Source organism: Nilaparvata lugens, chromosome 3 (assembly GCF_014356525.2).
Source record: "Nilaparvata lugens isolate BPH chromosome 3, ASM1435652v1, whole genome shotgun sequence".
NCBI lineage: Eukaryota > Metazoa > Arthropoda > Insecta > Hemiptera > Delphacidae > Nilaparvata > Nilaparvata lugens.
This window is the reverse complement of record NC_052506.1, coordinates 15,588,760-15,607,115: the sequence shown is the minus strand read 5'-3', so window position 1 is coordinate 15,607,115 and position 18,356 is coordinate 15,588,760. Positions and strand designations below refer to the sequence as shown.

At 33.7% G+C, this 18,356-nt stretch overlaps 1 protein-coding gene across 1 annotated transcript; it reads right to left on the bottom strand.

The window, feature by feature from the left end:
• Nucleotides 1–906: 906 nt before the first annotated feature.
• LOC111044491 (zinc finger protein 271) lies at nucleotides 907–8,247 on the bottom strand. Its single transcript, XM_039423031.1, has 2 exons — nucleotides 8,091–8,247; nucleotides 907–3,245 (listed from the first exon to the last, which is right to left on the bottom strand). The coding sequence occupies exon 2, from the start codon at nucleotides 3,153–3,155 to the stop codon at nucleotides 1,761–1,763; it is 1,395 nt and encodes a 464-aa protein (XP_039278965.1). The 5' UTR covers nucleotides 3,156–3,245; nucleotides 8,091–8,247; the 3' UTR covers nucleotides 907–1,760.
• Nucleotides 8,248–18,356: the final 10,109 nt, after the last annotated feature.

Below are 18,356 nucleotides of genomic sequence, written 5' to 3'. Positions count from 1 at the left end.
TCTAGATTTTCATATTTGAGATTATAAATAGGCTATTTTGTTAATTAACTCGTACTTCCAAGATACTTTGTGAAGTTAAAAAAAGATCTGGAAATGTTGTGGAGCTAGAAAAGGATAGCGCTATGTATTCGCTTTGTCGAATGATAGCAACATCAATTTTAATTATTAAATACCTATTGTCATTATAATCATTTTTGTAAGAATAAATAATATTGACCTCAATATTCATCACATGGGTCTCATAGTGACTGTTACCGTATATGATAAAGAAAAAGAATCGGCTTATACACCTATGGGATTGACGCATCGTCACGTCAGAAATACTGGACTGATTAAAATAGTATGACTATAGTGAGGTCCACGTTATAATGGCAGTGGATAAAGATAGAGGAGTAGCGATGCCGATTCTCTCCATTAATTAATTATATTTATACACTGTCAAAAACTTAATTGGCATCGTTGTGGACCTAGAAAAGGATAGTACCACAGGCTTTGTCGAATGATAGACAAGGATAGCAAAACCAAAGTTGATCAAATACGTCATTATACGTGGACCTCACTATAGTAAACTGGTCATAGATAAAATAGTATATTCTACGGTTTTATTTTCTATCTTCCATTCTTCTTCTATCTATATATCCTCTTTTTCCATAATATGTATTACATACAGAGTTCGGAGTTGGTGATGAAAACGGTAGAGGGTGAGAGGTGGAGGACAACTAGCTTCCATCAAAATTTTCCAGACACGGGATTTTTTGAGGAGCATTCACTCCATTCCTTACTATTACTTTTCCAATTCAATAGTTCATTTTTCTTCGATTTTCCCAATTGAAGAACAAAAAACTTGTGAATTCAGGACACATTCTGGTGCAGGGCATTAAAAATTATCTAGTAAGATATTTTTTAAAATTATTTATTACAAAAAAATTGAGTACTAATATTACTTCAAACAAGAGTTATAGAAGTCAATGAAGTATTGAATCTTATCTTCTAAGCTAAATATGTTTCCTTAAATAATAACTTGCAGGTCTACCTGAAACTGAACTGGTTCGAGGTCTCTTAATTTTGTACTTTCATCTATCTTAATGAGATACTAGTCTGACACTCATTCTTGAAATAATTCACCAAAAATGTATGTAGACAAATCTAACACCTTAATGCTAAAAGGATTATTATAATAATTGAGATTACTAGAAGAAAGTCTGGAGATGGCACTGATTCAAAAGTGTTTTCAAATTAAATGTAATAAACAGGATAATTTATTTGGAAAGACATTTTATGATGTTTCATTTATAGAAGTTAATGGATAATTTAATATACATAGAAAATACATCAATGAATGTTTAGTTTTGTTTGATAACTATTATAATTTATTACACAAATATTCAAAAAATATGAATACAACTAGTACTGATCAGAAAAACAAATCTGGAATTATTTAGGAGTAGGTACAGTGATTTAGCTAAATTTAAAGCAATTAATACAGATGAAAGATTGATGAATCACACAGATGATAAAGAGGGAAAGACATTGACATTTTTCAACTTTCTTGAAGTATTATGGCTGAGATTGATTTCTGATTGATAGAGTTTGTATGTGAATAATAATTGATCTATTTATTTTTGATGTTAGTGGACGGTTGAGAGTTGGCCTGTTGTTGTGAGAAAGGGACCTTAGTTTTAATTTGAAATCATGTAATTATTTTTAGTATTTGAATTTTGTTTTGGATTGTAAGAAGTTTTTTACGGGAAGATTGAATTTCAGGGTTTTTTGGAAGTGTGTTTCCTTACATGTTTGTTTAGATTTGCTTTCTGCGTTGTTTTGTAGTCACATAAATCACAGCTGAAGGGTCTTTCTCCAGTGTGAATTCTCTGATGTATGTTGAGACCAGATTTCCGTGTAGCTTTGTAGTCACAGAAATCACAGCTGTAGGGTCTTTCTTCAGTGTGAGTCCTTATATGTCTGGTAAGAGTGGATTTATCTGTTGTTTTGTAGTCACAGAAATCACAACTGTAGGGTCTTTCTCCAGTGTGAATTCTCTGATGTCTATTGAGACCAGATTTCTGTGTAGCTTTGTAGTCACAGAAATCACAGCTGTAGGGTTTTTCTCCAGTATGAGTCATCAGATGTCTGGTGAGAGCTGATTTCAGTGTTGCTTTGTAGTCACATGAATCACAGCTGAATGGCCTTTCCCCAGTGTGAGTCCTTGAGTGTTTGGTGAGAGATGATTTTTCTACTGTTTTGTAGTCACAGAAATTACAGCTGTAGGGTCTTTCTCCAGTGTGAATCCTTGAATGTTTGGTGAGATCTGATTTATTTATTGTTTTGTAGTTACAGTATTTGCACTTATGTTGTTTCCCACCGGTGTGTACTCTACAATGAAGATTAAATTCTCTGATGTTGCTGAATGCTTCACTACACAACTCACATTCAGCTAATTTACTACCACTTGCTGCATCAATCACATTTTTTCGTGCATTTTTAATTAATAGGTCTACCTCATTGTAATCTTCATCAGAATCATTCATCAAAGTGTTTCCAAGAGTCTCTTTAACAGACCTACTGATGGAGCTGGAACCGCCTTGTTCTACAGAGTTTGATACACACAGTCCTGATGATATTTTTATACTTTCAGAATTTGCAAATAATGTATCAGAGGAATGATCTTCATTCTGCACAAATGTATCTGAATGATGAGTTTCATAATATGATTCTTCTCCATTTTCAACTATCAAGTGTTCAGCTATAAAGGGGTCACAGTTCAGTCTATCTTTTGAATAAGAATATTTGTTTTCAATCTGTATATCTGTATCATTTTCTTGCTGAATTTCTTCTTCATTCATTGTTTCTTCATGTTGTTGATGTTCTTCTTCTTCAATCTGTATCTCTGGCTTGACAACTATAAATTCAAATGGATATTTTTGATAATTGTTTTCTAAAGAAGTGTCTTCAGCTTGTTCTTTACTATAGGTTGGCCAATTACAGATGCCCATGTCTGGTCCTTGATGTTGTGAATGTGCCATTGTCCTTAGGTTGTCTCGTCCTTGACCATCCAAGCAGTCTGGTCCTTGATGTTGTGAATGTGCCATTATCCTTAGGTTGTCTTGTCCTTGACCATCCAAGCAGTCTGATCCTTGATGTTCTGACTGTGTCATTGATCTTGGGTTGTCTCAACCTTCACCATCCAAGTTGTCTAGCTGAATCTGGACTGGACTGGATTGACTGTGACATTCATACTCTCCTCCCTGTAAGCAAGTCAGTTGCTGAGCTGTAGTGGGTTTTATTGATGTGATAAAATTTAGAAAGAATACATTTTGGTTCTTAGGGGAATGTTTGATATTGTTATATTGAATATATCATATTATGAAAATTCCCATGAAAACCTGAAGAAGTGTAATACCTCATGCACCATCCATTCATATGGGATGGATGGCTTCATGTGTTCTTTATCAATCATGTCACAAGTACAAGTCCTACATTTAGTGGAGTATCTATAGCAAGGTTCATGTTATTATGACAGATTATGAAGATATGAGGACAGTGTTGCTGATTCTCAGCCTTGTCAATGCCTTCCATAGAAGATAGCTAATACCAGTATAATCTAATGTAATATTTACTGTTCAGTCTTGTTTGAGGTTAATCAGTTATATTTTATTCATAAAGAAAATATTTTCTTTCAATAATTGAATAATAAATTTTCATTATTGTGGGTGAATATTTTGTTATTTATATTTCAACATTGTTAAAAAAAAATCTGGTCTGGCACACTCACACAACTTTCCTTGCCGTTATGAAAATTCATCACCTGACGCTAGTGTTCACGCGCATCTCAAGTCTACTTATAAACAAAGATCTGAGCCAGCTGGTGACAGGACAATAACACTGGAGACATACGAGGTCTGCCATCTTTTCATAGTGAATCATTTAATAGAATCAACAGTTGCCAACAGTTTGCAATAGCATAATCACATTTTCTCGAATTTCAAGCTTATTTTAAGTTTGAGGTGAAAATGTTACTGAACATTAATCGTAGAGATTTTCATGCTCAATCTTTTCCAATCAAAATTAGTTGTTTAAATTGTATCTGACGCCTGATAATTGGGAATCTAAAATCAAACTTTGCATAGATGGGGCGGAGCTCCTGAAATTTTTACAGATATGGGACTTATGGCAGTTGATAGAGCTTATCAATGACTATTTTAGGTATGAATTTAATCAAAATCGTTGGAGCCGTTTTCGAGAAAATAGCGGAAAACCCTGTTTTTGACAACATTTTCTCCATTTTAGCCGCCATCTTGAATTGCATTTGATCGAAATTGTTCGTGTCGGATCCTTATATTGTAAGGACTTCAAGTTCCAAATTTCAAGTCATTCCGTTAATTGGGAGATGAGATATCGTGTACACAGACGCACATACACTCATACACACACACACACATACAGACCAATACCCAAAAATCAGTTTTTTGGACTAAGGGGACCTTGAAACGTATAGAAATTTAGAAATTGGGGTACCTTATTTTTTCGGAAAGCAATACTTTCCTTACGGTACCTATGGTAATAGGGCAAAGTAAAAACTGATCTGACAATTTTGCAGAGCTGGATAAGGATACTGCTAATGATACTGTCGAATGAAAGACAAGGATAGCAGCACCAATGTTAATCAAATACTGCCATTATAAGGTGAACCTCACCACATACAGATGAGCTAACACTTCAAGGACAGAGGAATTCATATTTGGGAGGAATTCTTCAGTTAATAGAAATCATATAAAGTGAGTTCAGGTGATGCTCATTTAGAGTGAGGTCCACATTATAATGGCAGTGGAGAAAGATATGAGAACAGTGTTGACAGAATTCTATTACCCAATAGAATATATTGTTTGATGATTAAATAATAAATATATATAATAACTGAGATTGAATATTTTTTTAAATTAATAATATTTCTACATTGTGGAAAAGAACTGGCAATACTGTGTGGCTAGAAAAGGGTAGGTTGAATGATGGACACGGATGGCAACACCAAATACAATCAAATACTGCCATTACAACATGAACCTCACTATAAAAAAACCCTGTACTATAGCAGGACACACATAACCGCACCGAGCCCACGCCGACGTACGGCCGAGTGTTGGACATACTATGGCAAGTGAAAAAACAAAGGCTTTCAAACGTGTAGGGACACTTACTACCGCACCGTGACAGCATCGTCGCCGAGTTTGTTGCCCGGACCGTCACCGACTAGTTCAGTTTACTTTTTGATGGTGACGGTGCGGCCTCGTGTAACATGGAGAGTTAAAAACTTATTGAAGAGATACAGAATTTTCCAGTTTTATATGATCAAAGTGATGAGAAATATCGCAATGCCGAATACAAGGAAAGATTTCCTCCAGACAGTATAGTTTTTTCAGGTGTTCTTTTAACTTGCTCAAGAGAAGATTGAAAGTATTTTTTGTATTTGTAAAACTTCATTTCATCATCCATGAGACTTGATTTCCAGGCGCTATTCGCCCAAGCTCTTTACCTTCGCCTAATTAATGATTCATCTTTTTCTTCTTCTAAAGTCAAGGCAATCATTGATAAATCACTGTTCCAATATTTTGAAAACATGATTGATATCACACTCAAAGATCAGAACACAGTAGCACAATGTGAAAATCAATGTCAAAATCTCATAAAAAATTAAGAATTAACACAATTTGAATAGTCTTTTTCTGTTCACATTCAGAAATCAGAACACAGTAGCACTACTGAACTGAGACACTGCTGCAGCTCGGCTGTCACACGGAGTAGTGTGTTCTCCTACCACCATCACCGTGTCGCGGGCTTAGCTCGGCCGTACATTGGCGCGGGCTCGGTGCGGTTACATGTGTTCCGGCATCTACTCAAGTGGCAATGATAAATCTTGCATACATTAAGATGAGTTTTTGTTTGTGCATAAACTGTTGACGTTGAAAATGACAGGAATTTTTGTTTGATGACATTCATATTTTTGAAATATTTGAAATGTGCTAAAACAGATGATCAAATAACTTTTCGTTATTTGTGATAATTATCCAATTTTTTTTTTCATTATCAACATATTGCCATTCGAAAGTATAAAATTGACCTCCCCCATTAAAACATAATCCTTTCGGTTATTTAGACAAATTTAAAATCTACCAAATCTGAAATCCTCACCCTGTCGTGGTCAATGGTGACACACATAAAACAAAACTCACTTCTTTGGCACATTCACTCGAACAAGCTAAAGCCTGGTATAAAGGTGCGTACAGATATAAGCGCCGTGAACATGAGCAATTCACTTTTAATCAGCTGATTATATCTGTATTTTTACAGAAACGGTAAGATACAGATATAAAAAGCTTGGCATCAGCTGATTAAAAGTGAATTGCTCATGTTCGCGGCGCGTATATCTGTACGCACCTTTAGGCTAACTCTCTGGTTGTGAATGAAAGTAAAACTGAAAAGATAACGTTCGCACTGAAACCTGTAGTTGATATTGATGCTTCACGTTTGAAACCTGTTAAGCTTTTAGGAATATATTTAGACAGTAAGTTATGTTGGGACACGTACACGTATTGATAATCTATGTAAAAAGCTTACAAGAGTAATTTTTATCTTGAGAAAATTAAGAAACTGTGTAAATAATGAGGTATTAGTCACTACATATTTTGGTATTTTCCTTGTTCATTTATGTTATGGTGCACGTCTGTGGAGTAATTCCAATGCTGCAAAAAAGCTTTCATTTGGCAAAAACGAGCTATCAGAACAATTTGTAATATAAAAAACGATGTATCCTGTAGGAATATTTTACAAATTAATAAGAACAATATGAAAACTTGTAGTACCCTTTTTTATTTCATATTGTTCTTATTAATTTGTAAAATGTAGCCCATTAAAGTGAAGTGTTCTTATTTTACAAAATTAACAATAATGACTTTGGCATGTATCTTCATTTTTCAAAACTTGACTTATGTCAAGGAAAATTCAAATCAGTTCACTTCCAATGATACAGTCCATACATAGATATGACTTGGTAACACCGAGTGTTAGACTAAGCAAAACACTAAAAAGCTACAGTTATTTACAATGTAAAATGTATAAAAAGCTGCCTTTGTCCATTAGATTGTTGCCGCTTAACATTTTTAAAAGAACTATTGCTGGATGGATTAAGATTAGAGGGGTTTACTCAACAGATGAGTATCTAAATTGTAATGATTTTATAAATGTGACAAATTGACTCAATTATTTTAAAAATGAAAATATTGTTAAACTGACGATGCCTATTGTAAACTTGTTTTATTCTATGGCAAATAAAGATCTTGTATTCATGTATTCTACAATTAGAGTAGTATTCTACCTTTGTATTAGAGAACCAATTTAAGCAATATAGCTTACAATCGTTTTGAATTCAATTGCAAAACTGGGATTATTTTTAATTTTGCTGAGGATGGTGTCCAAATGAGGCATAGGCTTGTGCATGGGTAATGAAACAGATGAGAGGTGAGTAGAACTACAGCTTTCGGTTGGTTGGAAACTACCTATTAACGTACTTGAAATATTGCAAATATTAATAATAATAATAATAATATCGAGTGACCTGGCTGGCTCAGGTCTGGTGTCAGAGTTTTCAGGTCGCAACTGATCAATTTCAGGGCCTCTGACATGACCTAACGACTGCTTTTTAGGCAGCCGGGACCGACGCAAATATTAATGTCTATTTTTATAGAAATGGATTGTAAAATTTTGGCAAAAGTCCAGCCTAACACAGATGGTCGAAAAATGCTAACTTTGACAAGATTCTAAAAATTAGAAGATGACTAACAGCCAAAATATATTATTGTCAAGCTGCGTAACTTTTTAATTGAGTTCTTAAAAATAGACTAATATTTATTGCTAATTGATAGATTGCTGATACTTGAGATATAGGATAATCAAATTGATGCACCTCATATTATAATTTTATTTTATGGAAACTAAAATTAGAAACTTAGGCTTATAACAGCGCATTATTTAGGTTAGGAAATATTTTCCTTATGCCACATCTCTGTCTTTTTGTTTATATTTATACAAATACTTACTTTGAAAGCCATTGCGCCTAATCAGAATAGATTGAATAAGTCAAGGTAATGTAATTTTATTTAGTTTAATTTAAATGATAAAAACATTAAAAATTGTTGTGGTCACATGTGGTGGTTTGTAATAAAAATTGAATATAATTCCCATCATCCAACATCCATCAATCAAAACAAAAATAGTAAAAGCTGTGTACTGACGCAACGACGGAAGCGAAGCACACTCATATTCGTGAGAGGCAAGTCTTGGCGAGGCAATGTGCGTTAGCCACTATGGCGACAATGTGCGTGCCACACATGACTCGTCATTCAAAAAGCAATAAATTAATTCAATCATAATAGTGAGGTCCACGTTACAATGGCAAATTTCAATTGACAATAGTGTTGCTATTATTTTCTATCATTAAAAAGCATATAGCTCTTTCTAGCTTTGCGATGTTGCCATTTTTCCAGAGATATTTGACAGTGACTGTACAGATAGTCCAGTCAAATGGTCAATTTTCAGGAAACAGTACCAAAAGAATTTTTTGAAGAATCAGTTCTATTAAAATTTGTATTTTGGAGCGCTTAATTCGAATCTGAAATTTGCTGACACATCAGAGAGCGGCTTCACCCCTAAAAACCCTCAAATTTTGTTTTTTTTTTTCATTTCATTTCAAAAACTTCGGGGTTTTCGAAAAAGCATTATCTACAAAATTGAAGACAATAAAATGTTTAATAGATTGACTGATCACGCAATATTCTATGATTTCTGGTTTTTGAACTACCGATTTTCAAAAAGGGGTATTTTTCAAAATTCTGGAAACTAACTACCTTTTACACTATACAATTTGAAGTACCAGTAATGATGGAAACTCACATCACGTGGAAGTACAATTAATTCTGAATATGTGTTAATAAATTTGCTTAAAAACTGTTGTGTTGTAATTTTTGAAACCAGAAACTTTCAATAATTCAGAGTTGATGAAAATATAGGAAACAGATAAAAATGTTTCTAAAGAAAATAATTTAATAGGAGGTTTGTTTCATCAGGGATCCTATTTCGAATGAAAAATTACAATGTATAACATATATGACCTACCATACGACAGCTAACAGGAAGGCCCTCTTCAAAATCATCAACAAAACTATTCACCAAACTTGTAATCATTAACTTACTAGTATTATTTCCACATGGCCAGAAGCCAAATTGTTTTTTAGTAAAAATACCAACGGTAAGTTATTAAGGTAAAATAATGAGCACTATAGTGTGGTCCATGTTATAATGACAGTATTTGATCAACTTTGGTTTTGCTATCCTTGTCTATCATTCAAAAAAGCCGGTTGTACTATCTTTTTCCAGGTCCACAACGATGTCAATTATGTTTTTGACAGTGTAGAAATATAATTAATTAATGCAGAGAATCGGCATCGCTATTCTTTTATCTTTATCCACTGCCATTATAACGTGGACCACACTTTAGTCAATGGAGATTGAAAGAATTATAAAGTTACTGTAGGTACCTATGTTACCAAATGAGAACATAAACATTTTTCTTGATTATTTTTTATTTGTGTAGACTTTTGAATCTTAGTCGTAGAATATCTTACAATTTGATTCAACTTATAAACTCACTCCATTTTACAAAGTTTATTTTTCCAAAAATCCAATCAAGCAATTCACATTTATTTCTAATGTGTATATAACAAAGTGAAATTTACATAGAATTGTAGGAAATATACTGAAAATGTCAATTATACAATGAGTGAAGAGGGCGATGAGATTTTGAGAAAGTTCAGTGAGACAGTAAGAGGAGGAAATGGTAGGTACCTAACCACTGCATCCTAATAGCATGAAATTTACCGTAGTAAATAACCAATATAGACCAAGTCTGTTTTACCAAAGCAAGAGCGAAAAGTATCAAGCGGAAAAAATCGTTTCTTAACATGTATAAAACGTAAGTATAATAGAATCATCAAACAATAATTACCGGTATCAGATAAAACGTTTTAGATACTGGCATAGTAGTATTCTTAAGAGAAGGCTGATGTTGTGAAGTTGTGCTCCTGGGGGGGTTATCTCTTATGATAGAGTCCCACGTTATGAAGCTATTGTGAGAAGTTGTAGATTGCAATTCCTTCACAGATAATGCGATGTTTCTGGTATTTATAAGAGCAGTCTCTAAATTCCCTCTTTTGCGAATAAATTCACAAAAAATTAAGGCCTTCCGGCTCGCAAAATTACTGGGTTCAAACCTCAGCTCTAGCTCAGTGGTAGAAACATGAATTTTATAAATACAAATAATCACCATAAGGTTCAAGGACCAGGGATTGATAATTCTTACCGCTGCTTCTATGAAGTTTTTGAAGAATACCAGTAAGGAAATTAAAAGAATATTTGATGACTGATTATCAGTAACCATGTACCACTAGAGAATAATCAGGACCAACTATAGTTGTTTCTAGTTGATTCTTAAAACGCTCGTCGTGAGTACAAGTATTCACCAATATACCCTTCAAATTCCTTAGAACTTACAACGCCAGTTCTTGAAGCTCTCTGGATCCTTATATGATATAACTGGAACCTTATTAATATAATTTCTTAATATGCTTGTTCTGGCTGATAAACTGAATATCATCAAAGGATGATAAATATTGAGTGCTTTGAATAAGGTTAATATTATTTGATTCAATAATTTTAAATGCTGCTAAATATTTGGTGATATTAAAACGGCTCAAACTATATAACACGAGATGAACTAGGATAAAATAAATTTCTATGATTTGTATGCTGACATAAAACACAAAATATATTCCCATAAAACAGATATGCATAAAATATTCAATAAATCTGTGATTCACTTAAATAATCTACTTTTAAAATCTGAATAATTATCACAGGCTTTGCTAATATTCACAATAATGAATTTCAAATTCATAAATATATTATATTTAATACTGATACTTAGACTTCCAATCAATATAAAATTCTGCAGATAAAAACCTGTTCGGTCTATAAGTTTGATATGGTATATTTTGTTCAATAAACAAAATTAATATTTAATAAATTAATATTCGAACATGAGATCTCAGGGCTTTTAATATGAATTCGGGCAGTGCATGGAAGTAAGCTTCCTACATATAATAAATAAATTTATAAAATGTTCTTGTGAACTATGTGATATTGTTCAACACGTGGTGACTCTTAATTTTAATTCAAATTAATTGGAATAGCGCTTTTTTATTAATTATTACCCCACTGAACGTAGACAAATGAGCTCATTTGGTTTAACTTATCACTCACTGACTGAAGTTCTGGATGTTCTCGTGGATTGAATTAATTATTTCCAATAATTAATTAGGTAGGCTCCTTTTCGTCACTGCTGGGCTAACGTGTGATCCAGATTTTTATAAGTTTCTTTCGAATTAAAGCTATTTTTATGGGAATCTTTACAATTACGAACTCCTTGACAGCACTGAGTTCACAAACAATTAACATTCAACAAACATACATTACATTTAAAAAAGGGTTTGGCTTAATAATTCGTTAAAAAATTTTTAAAAGGAATAAGAAAAGACCCTAAACTCCATGTGCATCCTCTCGGGTTGGGATCTTAAGCCAGAAGAAAAAGGTTTTCAGAAAAATTTGCTTCTTCCTAGAATAATTCTCTAAGCTACTCTCTGATTGGCCCTCAATTTAATAGACTCAATACAATTGGTTGCCTTGGGAATCAGGGCTTCCTCGGCTTTATAATAGAAAAAATTTAATAAAAGAAGTTTTTATACAGATATATGGGGTATTTATCTTAAATTGAATTCATAAATAAATCGTAACATACGATTTTAATAGATAATACATTTAGTTTTTATATGAGTTTTTTATACTCTTGATTTATCATGCTTTTTTAGATTATAATAAATATTTATACAGAAATAATAGCTATTTGTATTTCTACACATCGACTTCCTTTAGTATACATAATATATCCTTTATGAGTGAATTTTATATGATTCAACCGGTCATATGGGTTGATCGAATAATCAGCTGATTCATTCAGTATTGGTTCGGATAATTATCGATTTATCCAAGATCGACTAATTCTTTTCAAAACGTAAACAAGTAACTCTAACCTCAATGTTCATGCATTTTATTTTATTTTTTATTTTTGTAATCCGCCAATAACAATTATGCCGCTTTATAATTTTTTGATCTTACCAATGAGTTCTCATAATTATTAAATCACAATAATACATATTTTCTTATCGTTGTTGATAATGCTATTACTCCTAATCACTAATAATACTTGATTTGAGTTGATTTACTCTTTAGATAGGTCTAACCTTCTTTCCAATTTTATAGTTCTATTACATTTTATTGGCTCATTTAGAAATATTTGGTGGTTTCAAATTACCACGTGACACAAAACGCCCTCTGATTTCTGATTTAAAACGACAATTCGAGAATATAATATAAATTTTATGATCCAGTTGGTTTTGGATCAGAAATCATATATGTTACAAAGTCTGCTAATAACTCTACTGAGAATCTTACCTCCTAACAATTCAACAACATATACAACAATAAATAAATTCAATTCAAATACATACGCCTTACATCGGCCAATCTCCTTCTACACACAATACACAATATAAACTATCTCCTCCTCCATACATAATATAAATCTTTTTTCTAATCCACGCTCTGCCCTCAGGCCAGAAGCACATTTGAATGTTGGTGCAAAATCATTGCCAACCTAACAAACTGATAATTCTCCGACTTGCAGAGTATAACATATTTTCTCCCTCAACATAGAACAGTGACTTGTACATTTTCATTTCATTCTCTTGCAGAAATTGGGCTTTGTTTTCATGTAATGGATATTTTTAAAGATAATCTTTGGTAGGTTTTATCAACACGAACTTCTTATTCCTCTAATACATTGAGACTTGGGATTAATGCTTTTGGTGGTAACTATGCGGTTTGATCATTTGGCGGATAATTTTAATGATTTTCTTAATAGTTTATACATAAATAATAATAATATAATATTTCTATAATATCTCTACATGCAATTCACATTTATATGACACTTGATCTTCTTATTCGGGGTATCAACTTTGATGATTTAATAGGCATTGACTATTCTGGTTTTCGTAGTGTACAGCTGGTTTACGTTGGCTTCGGCTTGTCACTTGTCGCCATCTTGATGTTTCTTCCTGCTACATGAAGGTAAGTTGGCTTTTTAACATTAGAAGTTATTTATTCTCTTGTTTCATCAATAAGAAGGGTGTTAAAAAATGGTTTCTAAATTTTTTATTTCTTTATTTTCAGGTGTTGTTGTTCGAAGTGGATACTCGTCTGCGAAATAAGTGTGTTGCTTGGTGTTTGTTTGGTACGTATTGGTTGACAGGTAGATCCATGAATCCAAATATTATTGTTTATATTCTTATCGCTTATTGTCTCGATAATACGGTTTGAGATTAGAAATATTTTTTTTTGATTTTGTAAATAATCTGGCGGTTTTGACGACCGGTTCTCCATCAGCTCTCTTATCCTGGCTAGCCTAGAGTATTTACTTGGTGTATTTTGAATCGTTCTGAGTTTCAGATTAGCTTTGAAAATTTTAGAACTGATTCTCTCAACATAAGACACGCCCTCATTCATCAATACTTTAATGATATTTTCCTCAATTGATATTGCAGCCATAAATATAATAATACTCACAAAATAAATCAATGCATTTATCGTGTTTCTCACAACATAACCTTTCCACTCATCAATGGTAGTTTCATTTAGTAATAATAATACAATATTTTTCATCCTATCCACAACACAGTCTTTTATCCATATCACAGCCATAACAAATAGTATACAATATATCAGAACATTTATCATTTCTTTAACAATATAATCTCTCAACATGTAATAGTCAGGTACTTTCACTCTCTTATTATAATTTCTTATTTCTTTTAATCTTATTAAACACTTTCCATCCTTTATCAACCTCCATAAATAGTCCACTTTATTATTATCATCCATGCATGTTTCAATCGTAGTTTTCCTTTCAGTTCCGTTTTTATCCCTGTATGAATCCCTATTAGTCCTTCCGTTAGCTCCAGTTTCCTTCCATTTATTAGATCCATTTTGCCGGTCACATCGCTGCTCTTCTGCTTTAAAGCGAATGTGCCGCGGATGCATGCCGTCGATCTCCGGTCCTCCATCCTGGTTTCGGTCCGGTGTCCTCCTCGGGCGTTTGAAACGTGCATGCGGCCGGTAACCTCTCTTCCGGGGCCTTCTCTGTCGTTTTCTCCGGTGGGCCTTCCGGTGTTGGACTCTAGGGTTCACTCCGATGTCGTCCTGCCGGTCACACTTTCGGCTTGCTTTGGTGGTGGTTCGCCCCTTGAACCTGGTGTGCCGCGGGTGAATCCAACGATGTTTGGACGGTGGCTGCTCAAACTTGGTATGCTGTGGGGTTATTACATGCTTGCATACAGGTTCGGTGCATGTAGGCGGTATTTCATTTTCAGATTTTACTACCTGTGATTCCTTAATTATTTCTGTGTTGATGCTGTAGATTATTTTCGGTGGTGGGCTGGTTACTGGTGGTAGATCCTCGGAGGGGAATAACAGACTTAGTATAGGTTGCTTTTTGCAGATTGAGTTTGATGCATGTTTGGCTAGGAATTATCAAATTTTCCAAGATTTTGGAAAGGTTGAGTGCTATTTACTGGTTCAATCGGTATATAATGTATTCTGCTGGCTGGAATATTTTCCATGGATGTTGCTAGTCTGGAGACTCTTTCCTCACTTGCGGTCCATTTATCATCTATAGTTTTTATGTTCTCCTTCACTTCGCCATATAATGTGGTTATCTTTAGTTGTTGTCCGACTACGGCATTTTCTAATACATCGCATCTCTCACCTGATTTCGCCCCCTCCCCCGTTAAGTTCGCTATACCTGTCAGCACGTCACTTTGTTCTTTAGTTATTATTTCCATTCTATTGACATTTTCACCCATCTTCGATTCTATCCCGCATTTATTTTCTAATACGTTTTCCATTGTAGCTTCTATGATAGTGGTACCTCTCTCCTCACCTAATATGTCTACCTGCTCCTCAATTTCTTTAGGCGCTTCATTCAGCTGACATGCAACATCATCAATATGGTTTTCTAGGTCGTTTATGGCCGTAGATTGCTTGTCTATTTTAATGTCTCCTATGTTTTTTATCCTTTCTTGTAGGACCTTGGTATTTTCCTCCAATTGATCCAGGATGGCTTTAGTAGCTTTAGCTTGTCCTGCTAAAATTTGACTGCATAGGAGTTTGCATTCGTTTATGAAATCTTTCGTCATGAAATTGGTAGTATAACCGACTGAAGAGTCTAATGTTGTATTGCGTTTTTCCAGGTTGGTGGCGGATGGCGGTTGACTGGCGATATCGGATGGCGATTGGGTAGCGGCATTCTCCGTTCCTTCGGCGACGCTTGGAGCGATCTGCGGAGACGCCGGTACCGGGTTGGACGCCCTCACTCCCTCATCCGGACTCTCATCGGACTTACTCGCATCGACGACGTTATCAATCTTCGTAGAAGACAATTGGGCTAAGTTTTGCGGGTCGAAACTGATGGAGCATATGCTGCCTCCCTCTCTCTCTCGTGGGGTCTCCGCTGCATCGTCCTGGGGCTGTTGATTTGCCGGTGTCGTGGCTACATAGTTTTGGGGATGTTCGCTGAAGTAGGAAATTTGCGAGTTAGCCGGCGACTGGTTCATGGTGACGTTATTATGGAAAACTTCGAGTAAATAGCCAAGTGTGTTGCCAAGTCTCAGGAATATTAAAATGGATTCAGTGATAGTGCCTATTCTGGATAAAATTGTGTTGTGTTGAAGTTTCAAGTGTCATATACATATATTACAAAAAGACCTTCTAGTGCTACAGGTACGCTTATCAACATAGACAGATATGGCTTACAAATTACACTAATATAGTTCTTAAAATTTTAATTAGGGTCTTATCCTCCTGAATAACGATAGTATTATAATGCCTCAAATAACCTATAACCCTGGTCAGCATACAATGTCTAGATTCAAAGATCAAAATCAAAATTTTTACTATAACTTTTATGGAAATTTCCATCCAATTTTCTCTATTATGAGAATTATGTTCTCAAACTCGTGTGATACAGTTTGTCTGTATTTATGCAGCTTGAAAAATTTTAATTTGAAGAGCAACTCAATTATTTTAGCCAGAAACTTACAATAGATCATCAGATATATCTTGTCGAAACAACTTCAGATTATGTTTCTTGCAGCTTTCAGTTTTATCAATAATTTCATTAATCATTGATAGTAAGATTGAGTAGGTAAGCTTTTCCTCATGCCCCACGTTGGGCGCCATTGTGTGAAGTTGTGCTCCTGGGGGGGTTATCTCTTATGATAGAGTCCCACGTTATGAAGCTATTGTGAGAAGTTGTAGATTGCAATTCCTTCACAGATAATGCGATGTTTCTGGTATTTATAAGAGCAGTCTCTAAATTCCCTCTTTTGCGAATAAATTCACAAAAAATTAAGGCCTTCCGGCTCGCAAAATTACTGGGTTCAAACCTCAGCTCTAGCTCAGTGGTAGAAACATGAATTTTATAAATACAAATAATCACCATAAGGTTCAAGGACCAGGGATTGATAATTCTTACCGCTGCTTCTATGAAGTTTTTGAAGAATACCAGTAAGGAAATTAAAAGAATATTTGATGACTGATTATCAGTAACCATGTACCACTAGAGAATAATCAGGACCAACTGTAGTTGTTTCTAGTTGATTCTTAAAACGCTCGTCGTGAGTACAAGTATTCACCAATATACCCCTTCAAATTCCTTAGAACTTACAACGCCAGTTCTTGAAGCTCTCTGGATCCTTATATGATATAACTGGAACCTTATTAATATAATTTCTTAATATGCTTGTTCTGGCTGATAAACTGAATATCATCAAAGGATGATAAATATTGAGTGCTTTGAATAAGGTTAATATTATTTGATTCAATAATTTTAAATGCTGCTAAATATTTGGTGATATTAAAACGGCTCAAACTATATAACACGAGATGAACTAGGATAAAATAAATTTCTATGATTTGTATGCTGACATAAAACACAAAATATATTCCCATAAAACAGATATGCATAAAATATTCAATAAATCTGTGATTCACTTAAATAATCTACTTTTAAAATCTGAATAATTATCACAGGCTTTGCTAATATTCACAATAATGAATTTCAAATTCATAAATATATTATATTTAATACTGATACTTAGACTTCCAATCAATATAAAATTCTGCAGATAAAAACCTGTTCGGTCTATAAGTTTGATATGGTATATTTTGTTCAATAAACAAAATTAATATTAATAAATTAATATTCGAACATGAGATCTCAGGGCTTTTAATATGAATTCGGGCAGTGCATGGAAGTAAGCTTCCTACATATAATAAATAAATTTATAAAATGTTCTTGTGAACTATGTGATATTGTTCAACACGTGGTGACTCTTAATTTTAATTCAAATTAATTGGAATAGCGCTTTTTTATTAATTATTACCCCACTGAACGTAGACAAATGAGCTCATTTGGTTTAACTTATCACTCACTGACTGAAGTTCTGGATGTTCTCGTGGATTGAATTAATTATTTCCAATAATTAATTAGGTAGGCTCCTTTTCGTCACTGCTGGGCTAACGTGTGATCCAGATTTTTATAAGTTTCTTTCGAATTAAAGCTATTTTTATGGGAATCTTTACAATTACGAACTCCTTGACAGCACTGAGTTCACAAACAATTAACATTCAACAAACATACATTACATTTAAAAAAGGGTTTGGCTTAATAATTCGTTAAAAAATTTTTAAAAGGAATAAGAAAAGACCCTAAACTCCATGTGCATCCTCTCGGGTTGGGATCTTAAGCCAGAAGAAAAGGTTTTCAGAAAAATTTGCTTCTTCCTAGAATAATTCTCTAAGCTACTCTCTGATTGGCCCTCAATTTAATAGACTCAATACAATTGGTTGCCTTGGGAATCAGGGCTTCCTCGGCTTTATAATAGAAAAAATTTAATAAAAGAAGTTTTTATACAGATATATGGGGTATTTATCTTAAATTGAATTCATAAATGAATCGTAACATACGATTTTAATAGATAATACATTTAGTTTTTATATGAGTTTTTTATACTCTTGATTTATCATGCTTTTTTAGATTATAATAAATATTTATACAGAAATAATAGCTATTTGTA

Coding starts and splice junctions, on each gene's coding strand:
- LOC111044491 (XM_039423031.1), bottom strand. CDS start 3,155: ATGACACAGTCAGAACATCAAGGATCAGACTGCTTGGATGGTCAAGGA.